We start from the raw sequence: 20,559 nt of genomic DNA, 5'->3' as shown, positions 1-20,559 counted from the left end.
ATGATTCATGTATAGAAGTAGCTTACTATGGGTGTGACTGGCACTAACAGTCATATGTACTACCAGCAACAAATGAAATGCGAACGCGGCAGTTGAAAAATGTTCAGCAAGATGAAAAGATCTTAGCGGAGGGAAGCTCAATACTAGTGGCGGTTAATTCAACCTCGAAGGTGCAAAGACTGCCTCTTGGAAGTGTTAATCAACCTCACTTGCATTTCCTTGCCAGGCACTAATATGTTTGTGTTTGTGTGTTGGCATTTTAGTTTTCTTGTTTGCGTTTTATGTGTTGCTGATAGTACACCTCAGTTGTAAGCTGTCTACACGTCGCAGTGTCACGGTTGAACTTAGAGGAGTTTTGCCCAAAGCAGGGTGCTGTCAGTCCCCATCAATGCCTCTTGGGAGCCATTTCTAGCTTGTATGCACTCAGACGACAGTGTGAAAGTCATAATTTAACGAGGCCAAAACTGGCAGACCAATGCCGCGGAGAAATTCTCTCATGAGGATGTGTACAGCACATGTCCTGTCCCCCACAATTTCTTCTAGTTCACTTATAAATAGGAGTGTGCGAATATTGAAATTTTTGAATATGAATAGAATACGATTACGAAGAAAAAAACGGCTTTGAATATCGAATCGAATACCATATATCTGTTCAGTATGAATAAAAATTTGAAAAAATGATACAGGCAAATGCTGTTTCCTTTATTTTTCAAAATAGTGTACGGTCATTGCAACTGAAATCAGCAAAACTCGACTGACTCAGCACCATATAAAAAGCATGATGTGCATAGAATGACAGTATCAAACTTCTAATGTCAAATAAAATGAAGTTCATAAAATGACTCATGACTTGTAGCTTAAAATAACATGATGGCTAGTAAAACTTTGTTAATTGAGAGCTCGAACGGGACCGGAAGAAATGCCCGGATTTTACGAAGGTTGATTTTTTCGAATGCCTCGTGCCACCCGAGGAAAAAAAAAAACTGCCGAAGATGTGAAAATGTGGTGAAGTCTTATGAGGAGGCTGCATCGCACAAACACCAAAAAACCGTACGTAAGCAACGAGAATGCACATTGGTATCGGAAGGGTGAGACTGCTTCTAAAAAAAAAAAGGGAATGACCAGCGGCACACTAATCAGCATCTGAAAGCTGCTGGTTCCCGCATATTGTAGTTGACCAAAACTAGATGGCGGAGCTCAGACTAGGAGAGTTATGAATATGACAGGATGAATGCCACGGTGTGAGCATTAAACATGTAACATAAACGCTTTCTCATCATGATTATTCGAAGTGGGTTGTCGGCCCTCTTGTTCTCATCAGGTGTCATATGTGGGAAAGCCTTGCGGAATTTCGCACAAGGTCAAGCCAGCAGCATCCGAATGTGATTGGCTCACAATGTAAATGATGGAGATGAAAGCGAACGAGACCTTTTTGTTGTTTTCATGGCACTTTAACTCAATTGTCGAAGAATTTGCCCAGTTACTGTGGTTTTGTCACTGTTGAATTTATGAAGGCAGGCACGGGGTACGACCGCTGGCGAATATTCGGGAATTTTCAGTATTCGGAAATTCTCGAATATCAATTTCCCGAATACGAACATGAACCAAATATCAAGCATGATCGATTTGTATGAAACTTCGACTATTCACACACCTCTGCTCATAAACCGTTGCATGCACCATGGCAGTGCTTTTGTTGCCGTGTGTGGCTGTATTGCTAATCGTGCAGAGACGTGCTCAGAGTCATGCATCCAGTGAGGCTCTTCACACAACACAATGTAACACAAATGTTCAGGGAAAAGTGCATTTCGAAGTTCGATGTAGGAAGGTTTAGTGTAATAACATATTGCTTTCTTTATTATTATTCTGAGGTTCTCTATAAATGTCTAAATTTTTTTTCTCTGTTTTGTTTTGCAGATGATACTTCAAGCAATGCATCTGTGTCACAAAGAGTAAGTTGACAAATCTGAGCTTTTCTTAAACATCGCACACTCTTTGCAGTGTATCTGCATGACTCTAATATAGAGAGGTGCAAGTAACCAACTGCAGTGGTTGCATGTTTTCATTCACGCAAATGTGCAGTCCCGTGTGTGAGCTAGGCATGGTTACGAACACTCGTGGCAAATGTGAAGCTCTTTTTCACTTCCTAGACTTTCAGTGTTAATTAAGCGGCGCTAGAAAGGTGAATGTTGTCAACCCAGCATTTGAAACGTTGCCAAGGTGATTTTCAGAGTTTCATCTTTCCAGGATTCTTCCTGTTGTGTGCTGCATGGCACAGAAGAGCCAGGAAAAGAACGGCCGTCTCAGGGGCAGATATCACCATTGGTGGCTTATTATAGGCACATTAATGGCTCATCCTAACAAACAAAGTTAGGTTGAGGTTTAGTTTGAGATGAACACTCAGAAAGGAACAGCGTCACGAAGGCAGTATGGCAGTAAATTCCAGATGTAAATGAAAAAGTAAATGCGAGCCATGCAAGCAACAAGCTCATCAGGTGCACTAAAGAGCAATTTGAACTCGTCTTTTTACCGCGGAACTCTATCTACATGTTCCAGGCATTCTTAGAAACTTCGAATTATTGTCCTCTGTGGCCGATTGCCCTAATTAAACCTGATTAAATGTCCCGGCTCCCGTCTTTTTTTTTAACTCAACGTGGTAGGTAGGAGAAGTCATCCAACGCGTCAGCCAGTCCCTTGGCGGCTTGGCGCTCTGCCATCGTCGGAGTGATACGTAAATCAAAGACTCCACGTGTATTTTTATTTCCGTGGGCCTAATTTGAGGCTATATTGTCGTGACTGAAACTGTTTATTCACTGAAACCTAAAAAACAAAATAAAAGCGAAAGCGAAGCCGCCACTGGACCGGCTGAAGGCACTCGACATCACCTGTCCTTCATCATTTGCAAGCAATCTAAACAACATTTTTTGTTCATGATCACTAGTGGCATTGTTTTGTGCCTTTTCTGCTAATCCCACCCCTTATGTAATACCCCGCGAGGGGTCTTTAAGGTAATAAAATGAAATGAAAAAAAGGCGGGAGCCGAGACGTTTAATTCGATTTAATTAGGGCAATCGGCTGCACAGGAGAATTATTCGAAGTTTCTAAGAATGCCCGGAACATGTACATAGAGTTCCCGCGATAAAAAGACGAGTTCAGATTCCTCTTTAGTGCACCTTTAAGTGTATTTGGAGTTGTTTGTCTGGTATGCCTTTTATTGGTTTTGGAGACCTGTTCTTCACATAGCTTCACAATGGGTATGAAATGCATTTGGCACTTTCTTTCATTTCATCATTGCTTCTCTCTTCCCATTTCTTCCCCCTTTTTTTTTATTTCTCTCTCTCTCTCCTTCAACCTCTGCCTTGGCTTGTTCTTTTGCCCCGCCATCTTCGCTGCTGCTGTCACCACCACCACAGAGTCCGTGCACTCCCGTGCCCAACTTGGCAGCCACCGCCGCACCTTTCTGGTACCAGACACTTCCTCCTCCTGGTGGGGACCACGCTTCTCTGGCGAGGTCTGCACCTGCTCTCTGTCTCTTGCTTCCCTCTCTAGCTTCTTGACCTTTTTAGTTCTCATTTTGAGCAGGAATAACGGCCTTCCTATTACGGCTGTCGCTCATTAATTGGAACTCGAAAGGTGCAGAAAATTTGCTTAGACTATACGGGCTTAGAATATAAGAGGGGGGGGGGGGGGGGGGGCTATTTAATATTCATGATGTTAACAGGACCAAAATGTAATTTCTAATAATCCAGTAGTCAAGTGAATTTGAATTAAGAACAGTTCAGTGTATTTCTCTAGCGCTATCTTTACAAGTGCTGCTTTTTTCTGGGAGGAATGTGCCAAGCGCTATACAGTGAAAGCTCGTTAATTCGCACCTCGTTAATTCGAACTTTTGGATAATTCGAACTGACCGTTACGGTCCGGCCACGCTCCATAGGTGTCTATGGGTAAACCAACTCGTTATTTCGTCCGCACGTCGGCTCCTCCATGGATAATTCGAACTGCGCGCCGCCGCGTGGTGATATTTCATACTTCACTACAAGCTTTACAAGCTTTCTTTGCGTAACGATAGGTGGCGCGAATGCTCCAATCCAGCTCACCCACTATCATCGCCATCAGCTCAGTCCCGGATGAGCGGAGCGAGGGGGCGAGGGCAGCGAGGTGTCGCGAGGTGTCGCGAGTAGCAACAGGTTCTTTTTCCTTGTGGGTTGCTCTTTGTGCCGGGTCGCCCTTTGTGTCGTGTCACTAGGCCTAGTATTTTCTTCGACGCTCCGGAATCGTCCTGCTGCTGTGCGATCCGTGCCTCGAGTCTTAAGAGCTGTTTCCTTCGATTGTTGCGGAGTTCGCAATGTCTTCTCGCGGCCAAGGCTACAGCGCCAAAACGCTCAAGGAGAAGGTAGAAATCCTTCGTGAAGTGGATGCTGGGAAGGCAAGCAAATTGGAAATTGCGAAGAAGCATGGCATCCCTAAAAGCACGCTCTCAACTTATATCAAGAACAAGAGAGCGATTGAGGATGCCTATGAAAACGAAGTTTTCGCCAGCAGTCGCAAGAGACTTCGGCCTGCGAAGCACCCGGAATTGGAGCACGCGATGGTCAGTTGGATAAGAGAGATGAGAAGCCAGGACATTCCAGTGAGTGGCCCGATGGTCATGACGAAGGCAGCAGACTACGCGCTTCGCCTTCACATCGAAGGTTTCAACGCCTCAGAAGGCTGGCTTCATCGCTTCCGGGACAGGCACAACATCGTGTTTCGCGCTTTGTCAGGTGAAAGCAAAGATGTCAACAGCGAGACATGCACGACGTGGCAAATGGGTGCTTTGCGGGAGTACCTGGAAGCCTATTCGCCGCATGATATATTCAATGCGGATGAAACAGCGCTCTTCTACAAGCTGCTACCAAGTAAGACGATGACTTACAAGGGAGACAGCTATGCAAACGGGAAGCGTAGCAAGGAGCGCGTAACCGTCTTGGTCGCAGCAAACATGACCGGGACGGAGAAGCTGCCCCTGCTCGTCGTAGGTAAGGCCCTGAAGCCTCGCTGCTTCAAGAACATCCGGACGCTGCCAGTGGAATACACCGCTAATCGTAAAGCGTGGATGACGCGGGAAATATTCAGACAGTGGCTGATCAAGCTCGACCGCAAGTTTGAACTGAGTGGAAGAAAGGTCCTTTTTATTGTGGACAATTGTTCCGCACACATGGTTGATGTGGAACTGAAGACTATTAAGCTGGCCTTTCTCCCGCCGAACACAACTGCAGCTCTGCAACCCATGGACCAGGGCGTCATTAAGAATGTAAAGTCATTTTACAGGCGCGCCACATGTTGGAACGCTTAGTTTTGTGCGCGGGCACGGACTACTCTGTGACACTGCTCACAGCTTTGCATATGTTGGTGCGTGCCTGGGATCAGGTCACGGCAGCAACAGTTTCTAACTGTTTCCGGCACTGTGGCTTCAGTGTGGCCGATGAGGGCCCAGGCACGGAAGCAGCTTGTGAGCCAAGTCAGGAGTGGATCATCCCCGCAGGTTTGCGTGATGCGCTGGAAGATGTCAGCTTCGACGACTACATCGACGTAGACAACAGTGCAGTGGTGTGTGGTGCTTTGACCGATGAGGACATCATCGCGCAGGTAACGGGCGAAGAACCTGTCGTCGATGACGACGAAAAAGATGACGAAGAAGAGGCGCCAGTGCGGCCTTCAGCTTCGCAAGTGATGGAGGCGATCGGTGTCGCGCGCCTGTTTTTCAGTTTTGAGGAGGGCGAGGATGATGCTCTGCGTCAATGTCGCACTTTGGAAAGCAAAGTGATGAACATTGCTTTCAAAGAAAAAAAGCAGAAAGTGATCACTGATTACTTTCGTCAATGAATAAAGTGAGTTGCAAGTGTTTTCTAGCAACCCAGTCTCGTTTCTGGCATTTTTTTTCATGCCTTTCGTTATTTCGAATTCGGCTTAATTCGAACTCGTTAAGCGTCCCCGTGGAATTCGAATTAACGAGCTTTCACTGTACTTGTCTTGCATTTGTTGCAGCTTTCTGTATCATGTTCCTTTGGACTGCTGAGCCACATTCTCTCTCTCTCTCTCGTATTTTTTTTTTTTTTTTGCACTTGAACTTGCACATCTGGTAAGCACAAAGAGTTTGATGGTCCTTTATTGCAAGAGTTGCCTTCCTGCTCACTGTGAGTTTTCATTTTGTTGGCTCTTGTGGAGATACATTCTCCCAAGCATTGCAGAGCTACTCGGCACAGGCGTAGATGCTTTCTTTGCTTAAACTACTGGCTTGGATGTGATTGAACCTGGCACAGCAGTGGAATTTGGTTTTAGACCAGCACTGTGTTTGATAGTGCCACCCACTCATATTGTCAAAATTAATTGAGGTCTGTGGACCACAGACAAACTTCGCAGTTTCACCAAGTGGTAGAGCTATTTACTCGAATGTAACACGAGTTTTTTTTTTTACCACAAATGGAAGTGAAAAGTCACCCCTAGCATTTTGATACCGCTGTCACACGGGCATTTCGAAGGACCTCTAACCGATAGTCTATCGACTCAAAGGCGATCGAGCGCTGCTACACGGGCAGTTTTAATGGCCATCAAGTCAATAATCTGTCGAGTCAACCGAGCAGCGCGGAACTCCATCAAGGTTTTGAGGGCTTTCGAGCGCTGCCCAAGATTGTTAGCATTGCTTCGAGCGGCGCCAACGCGCACTTTCGTACACGATACATTCACGCTACAAAACCATGAACAAACCTTATTTGCCTAAACTTTATTGCAGGAAGCCTGTTCAATAATTTTAAAATTGTATCTCTCTGGTTTTAAGCGAATTAAGCGCATTAATTTTTATGTTCCGGTCTTTGCGTTGCTTGCGTTCTTAGCGTTGACAACATGGCGACGCCCTGCCCGCCCGCTTCACAGCGGTAACAGCTTCGTCGCTAATCCCTCAAAGCAATATCGTGTTCTAAACTGTTGTATTCGCTTTCGAATTGACCATTCTTACCCTCACATAAAGTTTCAAGAAACAAATAGCTTTTGTTTTTCAGATATAAAGGCAATTTCCCAGGTGTTATGCCTGACGAAGCAGCGCTCCGACGCAGTTGGACTGGCTTGGTTTTGACTCGTCTTGCATTAGAGTGGCTACAGCAGTGCCTGCATCTGTCAGTAGATGGTGCTAGGAACAACGCGCGGCCATCCGTCGCGTGCGTGCAAATAAAAAGGTTTTAAGCAACATGTGCGTATGCACGTATTTCAGCATGTAGTATATATTTATAAAATATTTTTGTTATTTGTGCAAAATCCAGAGTAGCAATTCTGGCGCCACACAAGCTTGGCAATAGACACGAGAACCATTTCAGTGGCCATTGAGATTTGCCGTGTAGCAGCGACACAACTGCTTCGAGTTCGATGGCGAGTGAGAATTTCAAAGGCCCTTGAGTCGATGGCCATTGAAACTGGCCGCGTGACAAGGGTATATCATTATGTTGAGACAAAGGCGCACTTTATCGTATTTAGTCGAATGTTGGTTGATGTCATGTAGATCAGCCCCTGATGTTGGGGGCCAACCTATAGGACAGTGGTCGCACATCAGGGTAAATACGGTATTCAGTTCAGTTCAGTTCAGTTTATTTCCTTAAAGACCCCTATTCAGGGGTTTTACATAAGGGGTGGGAATACGGATATAACATGAGGTTCTATCAGCTGCGTTAACTCTTGGTGGAATCTTGATGGACAGGTAATGGCTGCGACTTGGTGGGGAAGGCCGTTCCAGTCAGATGCTGCTCGGGCAAACAAGGAGGCCGAGAATACAGTAGTACGGGAGCGTGGACGAACAACTTGAAGCGGATGACCAGTGCGCTAAGATATGTGCATGCGGCGTACGATGTAGGGTGCTTCGTGCAATGAACTGTTGAAGAATTTGTGAAAAAGGCAGAGGCTAGCAATGCGCCGGCGGTGGGGAAGAAGTGACAAGTTAATTTCACCTTTCAACGACGATACACTGATGTCGTATGAGTATGCGGAATGAATGAATCTAACAGCGCGATAAAATAAATATAATAAAAAGGCTAATTGCCACTCTTCTGTGAGGAGAGCGAACAGCATGAAAACATTTTTGTTTGGGCTTCACTGCTTATGATGGTGGCCTAGATTATTCATCTAGGACAAAGCAAACATGTACCATCACCAGGTTTTGAAAAAATATAACATTAACATTTTGCAGAACATGCCACCCATATGACTTTCCCGTGTGCAGACCAAGCTTGAAATGTAGCAATGATTTAGCTCTGGAGAGGCATTGCTGATCTGTCTCCACTAGTGACACGTCGCTTTGCAGACTCTGTAGCATGACATGTAACAAGTTGTCATGTGGTCTGACCTCCCTCTTTTCTCATGTGCACATGATGCGTAGGGGGAGGAGGTGGCCCGTGGCTCCGAGCCCCCTGGTGGCAGCGGGGGTGCCAGCGGCGATGGCGAGTACCACAGCGTGGAGCTGCAGCGGGGGGTGCGGGGCTTTGGATTCAGCATCCGGGGGGGCCGAGAGTTTCACAGCATGCCCCTTTTCGTGCTGAGGATAGCCGACCAGGGCCCTGCACAGCTCTCGGGCAAGCTGCAGGTGCGTGGTGGAGGATGGCACTTCTCCCTCCTTGACACCCAGTTTCACATGCCTCACAGAGACTCCTTCTATGAGTGTGAGGGTGTGTGAGAGAGCTGGTGACTTTTCGATATCTATTGATACTTATGAGTGGTGGCAAGTGTAAGTAGGCTAACACATTAACACATGAACATAAACATGAGCGAAAACAGACCTGAGTACTGAGAAGAAATTTCTTTTCTCATAACCACAAGGAAAGTTGCCTGTTAGTTCAAAATGCTAGCGGTCATTTTTGGCCAGCGAAAAAAAGCTAGCGTGCTTTGTTTATGCATCGATAACAGTAGGATGAACAAAGCAGGCTGCAGCAAGAAAATGCCTTATCCTGTATTGATTGCACCAGGGTGGGCGATATGAGAAAGCCCGCTATCATGCGGCAAGTTTGCTTAAATAGAACAGAGCTTTGTGTGAATGGCTGGGCACAGGTGCATTCATTGAGAGCGAACAAAGAAGACGCACACTTGCCAGTGCAGTGTAGTGCTATCTGTGGGTATAAGCCTTGGTTTTGTGAGGTTAAAGTTGTAACAAAGAGCAAAAATAGGCATGGAAGTTTTGGAGGCATGCGATATCGACATAAAAGGAAATGGATGCATCAAGGATGCTTCTAATATTTTTACTGTGATGAAGAGGTTTTGCTCAGTTCCTTGTTGCCCAATTATTGCAGGAGGCTTTTACAGATGCCGATGTGTGGATTGTTTAATGAGACTATGAATATTGTGAAACTTTCTTGTGCCTGCATGGTTGCTCTATTCACATACTGTTACCAAGAGTCCTGTCGTTAGTGTTCATTCATAACCACAAAAGTCGGGTGAACTTCAGGATTGGTTACTGCATATTCAAAGTTGTTTAATATGCTGCAATATCTAACTGCTGGTTTAATGGTCTTCTTTATAGAGGAAGCTTCTACAGTTTGAAATTCAAATATGTGAAAATCAGATAACTAAGTCTTGCACTTGTTCAAAACTAGAGCGCCATCCTCCTCAAGAAATTTTTTTTCTGCCGGTGATGAGATGCCTGGCAGGTCATGGACTGACAGCACCCTCTGTTGGTGAACAGGTTGGGGACCAGATTCTGGAGGTGAATGGCATCAACACAAAGAACATGACGCATGCCGAAGCCATCAACATCATCCGACAGGGGGGCAACACTGTGCGGCTGCTGGTCAAGCGGACACGCAAGGTGCCCTCGCCACTTGTCGGTGAGTGGCCCGCTCTTGCTCCCCTGGTCAAGGCGAAATTGTAGTTGAAGAGAGCTCTCATAGTATTGAAGTATAGATTAAAGGTTATGACTGAAACAGTCTCATCTAGTTGTGTGCAAGCATTAACAGATTTCCTGTGCCGATTCAAATTAGTTATCATAGATGAAGCACACGTCATAGGGCCTCTGAGCCTGCCTCAGTGGCTCAGTGGCTTTGGCATTTGGCTGCTGAACCAAAGGCGCAGGGTCGAATCCTGGCCACAGCAGCCAGATTTCGATGGAAAGTGAAACGCAGAAATGCCCATGTGCTGTGTGATGTCAGTGCACATTAGAACCCCTGGCGGTTGAAATTAATCCGATGCCCTCCATTACAGCATCTCTCATAGCCCATGTGCTGCATTGGGACGTTAAACCCAGCATACAAACAAGGATAGGGCGGCCTGTGCTTCAGGTGCACACATTAATTGCTTTCCTTTTTAATTCATTGCTGTGGTAGTATAGACAAACTGAACGTCAACAAATCGGTCTGTTTCTCCTTTGTTTTAGTAGAAATGAGGCTTGACTGTTATAAATTCCACAAAAAGAAATGAGTTATCGTGAAGAGAAACAATAAAAGTTGTTTTCTTGACCTGTGGATAGTAGTTTTGATGTTTAAACTTCAGGAAAATACAATTGCCATGAGTGCAAGCTGCCTCTACGATGGCACATTCCATCATCTGAGGAGCTGTGTTTACTGCAGGTTTTGTTCTCTCGTGCTTCCTCTGGGTGTTTGTGTTGTGTACATATCTCTCTGCCATGGGAGAGGTAACTGGAGAAAAAATAATTGATTAGCTCTAGAGAACGGCAGTGGGTGTGGTAATGCCCATTGTTTGGACTGCAGGCATCCTGTGTAAATGTGGTTTGTTTTGAAGTGCTTCTATCTTGCAGGGGGCTACTCTGTGAGCATGAAATGATTATGTGCAGTGTTCGACAGGTTTTGAGGAGAAAATAAAACAAAGTCAAAAAGTTAACTTAGTTGTGAGGATGTATTTTTTCAGGTCTTTTAGAGCTGTGATGGAGGAGGTTTGAGTAGCAGACTCGAACTGGTGTCTTTGAACCAGCAACCTGCAGGGTAGATGCTCGTTGTATAATTTATTAGTGATTGAGTATGGGCAATAAAACTGCAAGAATTCTGATGAATTTCGTGCTTTTACCAAAAATCACATGGCAACAGAGAGCTACATCATTTAGAGACGAAGCAGTATGCACAGTCTGTCATGAAACTTCAAGCTTTATTTAACCATGGTAGCAGCCACTTGCGAATCAGTGACACCATCTGCTACAGTAGCTTGCTAAATTATTATGTACACAGCAGCATGAAAAAACAAAACAAAATGTGCCAAGTCAGGCACCAGCTGTGTAAGGCAAGCCTCCATCCTACTTTCAGGGAAAGAAATTTCCTTTATAAACAATGGCTGCTAAACTTTGCTTTTTAATATTGTTTGTGATGGTTGCTAATAATTTTCTTCTTGTTTTTTGTGTCACTTGTGTTTATTTCATGTGTTGCAATAAAATGCTTTTGTTACCAGTAAGCGCTTGACCAGTGTAGTCTTATTTCTTGTTTCTGATATTTTTATTTTTCAAACTTTCTGTCCAGCTTGCTAAACACAGTAGCATTTGCCTAGTGCGCAGGCACCGCTCAGCGAAAGTGCTTTAGATGTCACTCTCGGTGGTACAAATGGACCAGCATTTCTTTCGTTGTCACACGTGGCATTACCTTGCTGCCCTGTTTTCCAGTGGAGAGCCCACCTTCCCTGCTGCACCCTGGCATGTCTGGCCTCCTGAATGGCCCCCTGAGCCAGAGCTCACCGCGGAGTTCTGGCCAGGTGAACTTGCCGCCTCAGCAAAAGGACTGGTACAACTGGAACATGGACACGTGATTGGCGGGGAACTGGGGGAGAGGAGCCTCTTCCCCACTGTGCGCAGGGTTCGTGACGGCCCCTCCTTGGGGCCGGCTTGGTTGGCCTAGGTGAGAGCCGCACATTTCTTCTCCCCAATTTTCGCATTACTCTAGACTGGTTCAATAGGTATGGTCAAAAGGAAGGTGCCCACAATTCCAAGCAAAAAAAGACGAAGTTATTTTGTTCAATATTGTATTTCTAGCTAAGGACTACAAAAATAGTTTAACCATTTTCTTGTATTCATTAAAAAAAATTATTCTTCAGAAAGGTATGGTTTATCAAGTACCACGGGCTACGCACTGATTGGCAGTCACATTCTCGTTTGGGGAAAAGCACTTGGCACAGCAGTTGGCAAATGTTTTTAATTTAGGCAAGAGGAAAAACTCACATGGAGCCAGGTGTGGACAGTGTGATGATTGAGTTATCAATTTTTGGCCTGCAGTTCGTGCAATTATCGCTCTGTGATGCTTTTTTTCACCGTTTTTTTTTTCTCTCTCTCGATTCTTATGGCATCTTCAGTGGCAAGTACTCGCCTCAAGCTGTTGCAGTGACTCAGTGGTTGTGTCGCCCAGCTGCTGACCCAAAAAATGCGTGTTAGATCCCTGCCGCGGCGGTCGAATTCCGATGGAGGCGAAATTCTAGAGGCCTGTGTACTGTGCGATGTCGGTGCATGTTAAAGAACCCCCGGTGGTCGAAATTTCCAGAGCCCTTCACTGCGGCGTCCTTCATAGCCTGAGTTGCTTTGGGACGTTAAACCCTCATAAACCAAAACAAGCACTCGCCTTGGGCATCTGTCACTTGTCAACGCATTACTTGTGGTTGAAAGCAGGCCTGAGCTAGTAAGAAATATGAAAATAGCAAGCTGAGATATCAGCCCATAAAATATAGTTTACCAGACTTACCAGTCTTTGTTATGACCATAAAAAGCCATGGGATATGAAAAAGGGTGGATGAAAACTGTGAAGTTTTAATGGGGGATAAATACGCTAATACGCTCCCCCCCCCCCCCCCCCCCCTACCGGAGTGGGCCTTGCTGTGAGGGGGAACAAAGGAACGACATTCTGGCTCACACAAACAAGGCATTTATTGCTACAAAAACAATGTCCGCTAGCAACAAAATATGCTAAGGAATTGTGGTTGTCCGACTCACCAGCAAGGTTACAAGTGAACATTCGCCCACAATAGGGAAAGGGAGAATCTCCGATGCCAGATGGGACGAGTTCGTGGGAATGTCCCCACAAGGCTTTGCCTCGTTAGCGGAGAGCAGAGGGCCACGCCGAAACATTCGGACGCGACAAGTTCCCGAGCCGAAGTGAGAATGCTGTCTCCCGCGAACACGCAGCAGTCACGCCGTTCGTGGCTTGTGTCGGTGCAACGCAGGCGTCCTCTCTTGATAGTTAAGGTAACTAGCAAGGACACTGCGGGAAAACAAACTCTAAAGGGGACAAAATGGGCAAGTCCCCACAAGATGCAGTGAGTGAAATTTTTGTGGCACTTCGCTCTTTTTCATTGCACACGGTGGGGTTGCATCAGCGCTTTCAGTACTTTCAGCCATTCTTTTACATTTGTGTAACTAAACATAACAGTAATTTCTCAGGTATAGCAAGGTACTGAGGGGAGTCAAAAACTGCTTTGCTGGGTGTTTTGCAGGTTTAACTTGATGCCAAGGGGAAAGTGGTGCCTCTCTATTGAACCAAAAGCATTGCAGTATAATCACTGTAGTACAGTGACCGCTCCATTTTGTGGCATTGGGGTTTTCTGGAATGTCTTTACAAATTGATTGAAGGGGCAGTTATGCAACTACACTACAAGTTCACAAATGTACTAGTTGCCTGTGTGTGACCTACTGTACACTTCAGCTGAACATAAGAGCAGAGCATGTGTACATTAGCACCTTCATCTGATGTGAATAGGTAGAGGCATAAACAGCACTTATAATAATAAAAAAAATTGTACATGAGCTTTGTATTGATTTGTCCAGCTTTTGGTCTGACTTGCTGGTAACGCTCTTATTTTTTTCTTGGATCTTTTTTCCAGGTGCTTGCCACACTGTGTAAAGAGTCAATAAGCTACGGTCATTTTCTGGACGTCCTTCTTCATATCGCTCCCATTCTGTCAATGAGTGTAGATTAGCTTTAGCGTGCATAGGCAGTTGTTGGGATGACAGCCAGCCTAGCTGGCAGACTGAGCCACGTTCTCAGGAGGACTCAACGTTTTCTGTTGTGTGATGTATTGAGGGGCAGCTGCATTTGGCCAACCTCTCCCTCCTTCTCTGTCTCTCGAGTTTGTGCGTGTGTGTGCGTGTTGTGTATATTGAGCCGAAGAGTATCTCACCTTGAAGTTAAAAGTGCACAATAATAGCATGTTGGACACAAGCACCCTTGTAGCGGCGCATGTCTGCTGCACATGATCTGCATCCAATGCACACATGGGATCGACAACGCTGTGGAATCACCGTTTTTTTTTTTTTTTGGGGGGGGGGGGGGGGGGGGGGGGGGGGGGGGGCAAAGAGGTTCAACGGCACCCATTCCGTTGTTCCCGGAGTTTCTTATTTTTTTTTTTGCCTCATACGTGTTGCATTTAATGGCTGAATAATAAGTTAACCTTAATGTAAATGCACAGTTAGCATGTGATCATGCAGTGTGCATACGTTGTCTCTGATCCAAATGCCAATTTTTGTTGTGCTTTTTGCTTAGTCGTACATGCCTGTGTTTCTGTTTATCCATTCATGGATGACTGTGTACAGGGAAGTTGAGCAGGCAAAATGCATGCCTAAAGTTGATGGACGACCACCTGTTGGATTAATTACTAGGGAGGCCCGGTCAGTCGCGGGCAGATGTTTTTCGCTGCCTTACAATAGTGTCTGAACCACTGCAGCAGCTGCAAAATTTGCAGGAGTTTTTGTAGAGGCTGCTTGCAGGAATTTTTTAAGCGGGGAAGAAATACTTGTAGGTTTGGTTTTGATAATAATTGTTGTGTTTTGTGCATCCACTGGTGCGCAGTTTACTATGGCAGTGCTAGTGGTGGCAGTGGAAGTGAACGGTTATTGTGAACTAACTGTGTTTATGAAAGCAGTATTTGCTGTCTAAAAATTCAATTCACCTTTCGTGTCTGAGACAGCTGCTTCTAGTAATTTGACTCTTGTGGTCAGAAAATAGTCCTCTGTTTTCACATAAAGGACCGTGTCATAATACTGGGGCACTGGCGTAGCAACAAACGAAACAATGGTGAATTATTATTGCAAAAGGTATTGTTTCACTTATTGATGTTCAAGTTTTGTGTACTTGGTGCTGTCGCTGACACAAATTTAATATTTGTCACAGCACTTGTTACCACTGGTTTTACTAAATGTGGTTTAAGACAACTGGTTGAAGTGAGTTTAAGGGGCCGCAAGGCAGGTAATCATATCACATTACTGACATCATCATTAAGACAGTTGAAAAGGAAACAGAGCAAGTTTTATATTAATTTTCTAGCTAATACTGCGGGTTTAACATATCTAACTTTTTTTGTTGTTGTTGTTACTCGTTTTTCACAATGCACTGCTAGGGCTGCGAGCGTCTTTGACGAAAACTGCTCCAGGAAAGAAAAACTACTGCACATGTGCTTTTAAGATGCAGCTCATGCCCGTACTGTATGTGTTTCGCCCGTTGTGATGCTGGAAGTTTTTTGTGTGATAAATTTGCTACCTGTGTTGTGTGAGTATTGTGGAACGGTATTTTAAATGTGTTGGGAAGCCAGGGATGTGAAGGGCTGTTCATACGCTTCCAGTGGCCATGAAGAAGCATGGATTTGTTAAAAGACGAGGCTCTGTGATGGGCTTTAGCCACGGGAACATAAAGGGAGGCTGGACGTTCATTCTCATTAATTTCAAGAAATCGAGACATTAAATTAATGCACCCATGAAATTATATTCCACTCAGAGCCCAAATGCAGGATTTAACACACTGCTACTCTCAGCTATTTAACAAGGGAAGAACAAAACGCACTTTGCATTGTAGTATGTACAAATATCTTTGCTTATTTATTAGAAATCACACAGCTTTCGCACTTTGAACATTTTCACAGTATATTTTTATTTGTCATACCATACAAGAGCACGTGGGATGCAAACAGCATTGGCAGATCAATCTCATTCATGTTGTGTGCATTTTACGCCTACATTCCTGTGGGAAAATTCAATGAGATTTTTCATCTTTGGGATTACCATCAACTTGCATTTTTAACCATTCCATTCTGAAGTCCTCATTCTGGCTCCATTCCTCATGGCCTAAAGGGCTGCCCAAAATTTGTTTTCCATCATATCTGTTTTCTGCAGCGACTGTGGGTGTGTATGGGATAAAATCGCGCCTCTGTAGAAAGCTATAGTTAAAATCGTGTATGATCAAAGCAGGAAAAGGATTGGTTTGTTGCATTCACTGAAAAACTTGTTTATGAACTCTTGCATGAAAATCAGTGTAAAAACTACAGAAAACCAAATCATAAATGGTTATGTGTGTGCAGTAGAACATACACAAGATATTATGTGCATGTTCTACCCTTGTACAGAGAGATGTGTGGTGGCCAATTCTTAATGATGGCGTGCACATTAGCACAACAGTAAGCACTATAGATTTGCTGCATTGTGCAATGCAAGGATGAACCATGACATTGCCTTTTTTTTTTTTTTCCTGTGTGCTATGGTTCCAGTTGGTTCAACTGAATGAATTTTAAAATGTTGAAACAGTTGGAGTGCATAGTTTTTAAATGACATTGCGCAAGCAGATGATGATATCCTGCTGTCGGTGGGCAGCTTTTAATTTTACACTTGGAAGGGCAGCTGGTGAGAGTGAAGTTTGCGGAGCTTTTGACTGTTGGGAAGAGCTTAAGCTTTGCTTTAAGACACTTTTTGATCTTTGTAGGAAGCAGGGACAACCTCTCGAAGTTTACACTATTTTCCATTGTTGTTTGTTAGAGCAGCGTAACACTATATATATACATAGCTACCTACCACTTGCTGCTTGACTGCGACTGACAAAAAAGAAATGTTTCTAACAAGTGCCTCTCGTGCATTTCTGCACAAAAACATTGTTGCCATTAGTAGCAGCTTGTTTCTCTTTGATGTACTGCAAAAAAAAAAAGAAAAATGCTAAGCAGCTGAGTAGGAAAACGGAACATGCGATGGCTTCGCATGTTTTTTTAGACATTTTTTTTCCCACCTGATCTTGTTGTTCCTGGTGCATCTCCATTGATCCTTTGCCAACTTTTATTGATGTTGTGGTGCCAAAGATCCTGAACTGGTTTTGTTGTTTGGGGTCTTTGCATTGCTTTTAGTGTTCTCTCCTTTGTGGGGTGTACCTTTTTGTACAAGCCTTGCATGTGTGTCTGAAAGGACTGTGTAATTTAGCTAGTAAATACAAAAGCGTTATTATTGCTGTTTAAGATAGAGAAGAAAAAAGAAATAACATTAGAAGTGTAAAAATGAAATGAAAATTGGCAGTTTAGGTACAGCGAGCTTTCGATGCTCGAGGAGAGTTGGAGGGATCAGCCGCAAACATTTTCCGTTGCTGTGGCTCTTCTCTGTTTGACAGTGTGCCATCTATGACAGTCGGAGAAATAAATTTTATCTGCAGATATGTAGTCACACTGTTTCTCTTCCTTCTGGCTTTTATATGACACCAGTCTGGTCAACCGTCCTGCTTCTCGCCATTGTAGCCCTACGGTGCTAGCACTATGGTGACATGGTGACAGCGGCATTCTGCAGCTAAGCATGAGTTCGCATGTTCGATTTGTTGGTGCAGTGGCTGCATTTTGGCAGACTCAAAATAAAAAAAATGCCTGTATGCAGAGATTTCAATGCACATTAAAGGGTTTGTAACAAGATTTACAGGGAAAACAGCCCGAGAAAAGCTAGCCAAACTGGCGGTCCACGCTTCGACCATGAACGCAACGATCTCTCGCCGTGCGGTGGCAGTGCGGCTGCAGCCGCTGAAGGCGAAGCCATCCTGGCGAGTCAGGGAGACAACGGCACACGTGGGTCATAGGACAGCTTTAGGCGGGACACACACAGTGTCGCGGTTACATCTTCGTTGATCTCTTGCGGATGTCACTGGGTCTACAATGTGGCTTCTCACCATTTTTCCTTTACTATGGGCGAGAACCTTCCTCGTCACTCGGATACTGTACTTTCTTACCAGCCTAATGAGTCTGAGTGCACCACTATTTCAGAAGCTTCCAAGTATGCCGAGGAGTGCCATCAGCTCGCTTGGTCATTAACGTCCGGCTAGCAGGGCCATCAAAAATTCTTCGGCACCATCCACACTCTTGACAGTTTACTGCCCAGCACCTCCACCAAGTTGTAACGAGATTTTGCATTCTTTACAGAGCAGAGCCGTCAAATTTTTCATTGCATGTTTTTATTATTTGGGATGGTGAATAAAAAGTAAACGTGGATCACCTCATGGAATTTGCGTGTGCCCAGCAAGTACTTTATAACTGAATTTTTTTTCCCCATATTAACTCTGTTCAGCAGCTGAACCATGGCTGTGATGTCACAAGTAGGTTTCAGATCACAAGATACACCAGAACAGCAATACAATGGCTGTTCCCACAGTGTCATTCCGGTTCACGGGGCAGGCTAGCGCATAGGAGCTGGACAACAATAAGAGGGCGAAGCAGCAACAAGGGGTAAGGATTTCAAGTATAAATTATTTACCAGGTGCAAGCAGATTCCATGTAGTGATTCATGCTTACTAATTTCCTGCATGTCCTAAAAATTGAACACGCAACAAAAATTTGGTGCATGCTTCTACGACATGCTTTGTAGTAGTCTGTGCAGCTTTGGTGCATTAATCCATCCTTTTTTTTTTCTCTGCCTTAAAGGGACTAACTCAAGCTAGGCTGATAGGTTAGTGTCATTTGTACCAATTAAAGCTTTGAAAAGGCAGAAAATTGCATAAAAGTGAAGAACATGTGGCCATATCTATTAGTTTTTTGCGACCAACTGCGCCTGGTAACTTAACTCTTCGTCGGCCACGACTGTTGCATCATTTTCGACGGGCAAGTACCATCAGAATATGGGGCAAGCAGCGCGGCGAACGAATCCAAGTGTGAAGAACCTTGTAATCAAAATGGTGAAGAACAGAAAGTTGACACAGACACAAGCGCCGAGTGCTTGGCCTGCATGTAGCTGTTGCAAGCAGCAAATTCAGAACTGGCAGCTCTCGACAGCATTAGTGCTTTAAAGAGACTCCTCTGATTACATGTGATATAAAACCCTTCTCGGGTTCGAAGGCCGTGAATGTGAGAGAATATCTGGAATCTCTTGCAGTTTTCACAGCAATGCCGCCCCTTTTCACATAGAAAAACGTGGTAGAGTTCTTGAATAATCTGTTCATCTAGTGTAGTGTCTTGCTCAGTTTCCTGTTTCCCTTTAGTGTGACTTTTAAATTTAGCATGCTTGCTTGAAGAGCATTTAGGAATCTTTTTGCTTTTGTATGACTTTTTTAACTGGGAAAATTGGAATTCAAATCTGACGAGAGTGGTTAAAGCTATGGCTTGAGGCTACGTGCATGCATTTGGTTAAGACCCTCTCTGTGCCAAGAACACAGCATCAAAGTTACAAACGGTCTGGAAATAGTGGGATTTTAAACTTGGATCACGCGTAAGTATTAGGAAAACGTCTTGTCAAATCACGCACCGAATACTTCGCATTCTAAAACATAAGGAAAAAATGGTAAGGATGGCAAAGACTGCACATAACATAATTTATGTGTGGAAATAAATTAAAATGTGCTCAGGCCTGTAGGATTTAGCACTTAAAGGCACCATTTATCATTTTGTTCCAAATAAATATTTTTCTGCCTAAATAGCATAATCGGGCCTCGAGGAAGTTGATTTGTTACTTTTCCAATGAAACAATAATGGTTAACTTCTTACAGGCACATGCAAAATTTCTTACAAATGGTAAAGGTAGTTGGAAATTTGTAAAATTAACACCCTAGGGATTGTGGAATCGACTTTCTCGAAGAACTGCCAATTAGTACTGGTGGCAAAATCTGCAAGAAAATGGCTGAGAACGAACTACCATGCTCACCATTTCGAGAAATATTGTTTGCTAGTTGGTATAAAAACATGATATCGGTAATACTAAGGATGTTAAATTGGCCTGAAGTAAAAAAATTAATGCTAAACTTCGTTTCATACATCAGGTGCAATGCTGTAAAAGGTATGGAAGTAGTCCGCATGAAAAAATAAAAGGGGGCTTGTTACTCCGAGCTTGTTTTGTGGCCTAGTAGTCTAAAGCTTGAGAAAGCATCAGCAGCAGTAGAGCGCATTTAAAGGAGGTCATGACAAATTTATTTAGCATTTATTTTTTGCTCACCACAAGGGATGCACTATTTTTTTATCACAGACGTAGACAGTGCAAACAAGAGCACTAGCTTTGACATTGTTGCACCTGATGTATGAAATAACGTATAGGTAAAGCATACTCCGAGAATTCGCAGTAAGTGGTTTTTATTAGAATAATATAAAAGGGAAGGAAAAGATTTTTGCTAGCCCTGGCATCTGCCATCGATACTGAAGCACCTGAGCTGGGGCAGCGGAAGTAAAGGATATCAGGCAGAATGAAAGAATGCCGAGAATTTGCAATGTACACAATTGTGTGCAAAGGGTTTAGAGGGAAGGCATTACATCACCATAATTTTTGTGATGAAAAAGAAACGGAAAAGGCTGCACATGACTATGCACTCATAGAAAGTAGCATGACATATTGATGCAATTGTGAGAATAGCAGAAAAG

At 44.2% G+C, this 20,559-nt stretch overlaps 1 protein-coding gene across 7 annotated transcripts in view; it reads left to right on the top strand.

Moving 5' to 3' along the window:
- Magi (membrane associated guanylate kinase, WW and PDZ domain containing protein magi) overlaps positions 1-17,401 on the top strand; it is a 51,691-nt gene extending 34,290 nt beyond the window's left edge. For all 7 annotated transcript variants that reach the window (XM_077631894.1, XM_077631897.1, XM_077631893.1 and 4 more), the window contains 5 exons: positions 1,918-1,952; positions 8,402-8,605; positions 9,698-9,839; positions 11,615-11,846; positions 13,816-17,401. In XM_077631894.1, the coding sequence (XP_077488020.1) occupies positions 1,918-1,952; positions 8,402-8,605; positions 9,698-9,839; positions 11,615-11,757 (524 nt within the window). In that variant the 3' untranslated portion in view covers positions 11,758-11,846; positions 13,816-17,401. The remainder of the gene's footprint in view (positions 1-1,917; positions 1,953-8,401; positions 8,606-9,697; positions 9,840-11,614; positions 11,847-13,815) is intronic.
- Positions 17,402-20,559: the final 3,158 nt, after the last annotated feature.

Source organism: Amblyomma americanum, chromosome 7 (genome assembly GCF_052857255.1).
Source record: "Amblyomma americanum isolate KBUSLIRL-KWMA chromosome 7, ASM5285725v1, whole genome shotgun sequence".
NCBI classification, from domain to species: Eukaryota; Metazoa; Arthropoda; class Arachnida; order Ixodida; family Ixodidae; genus Amblyomma; species Amblyomma americanum.
Note: the sequence above shows the minus strand (reverse complement) of the source record. Positions and strands in the feature narration are given on the sequence as shown.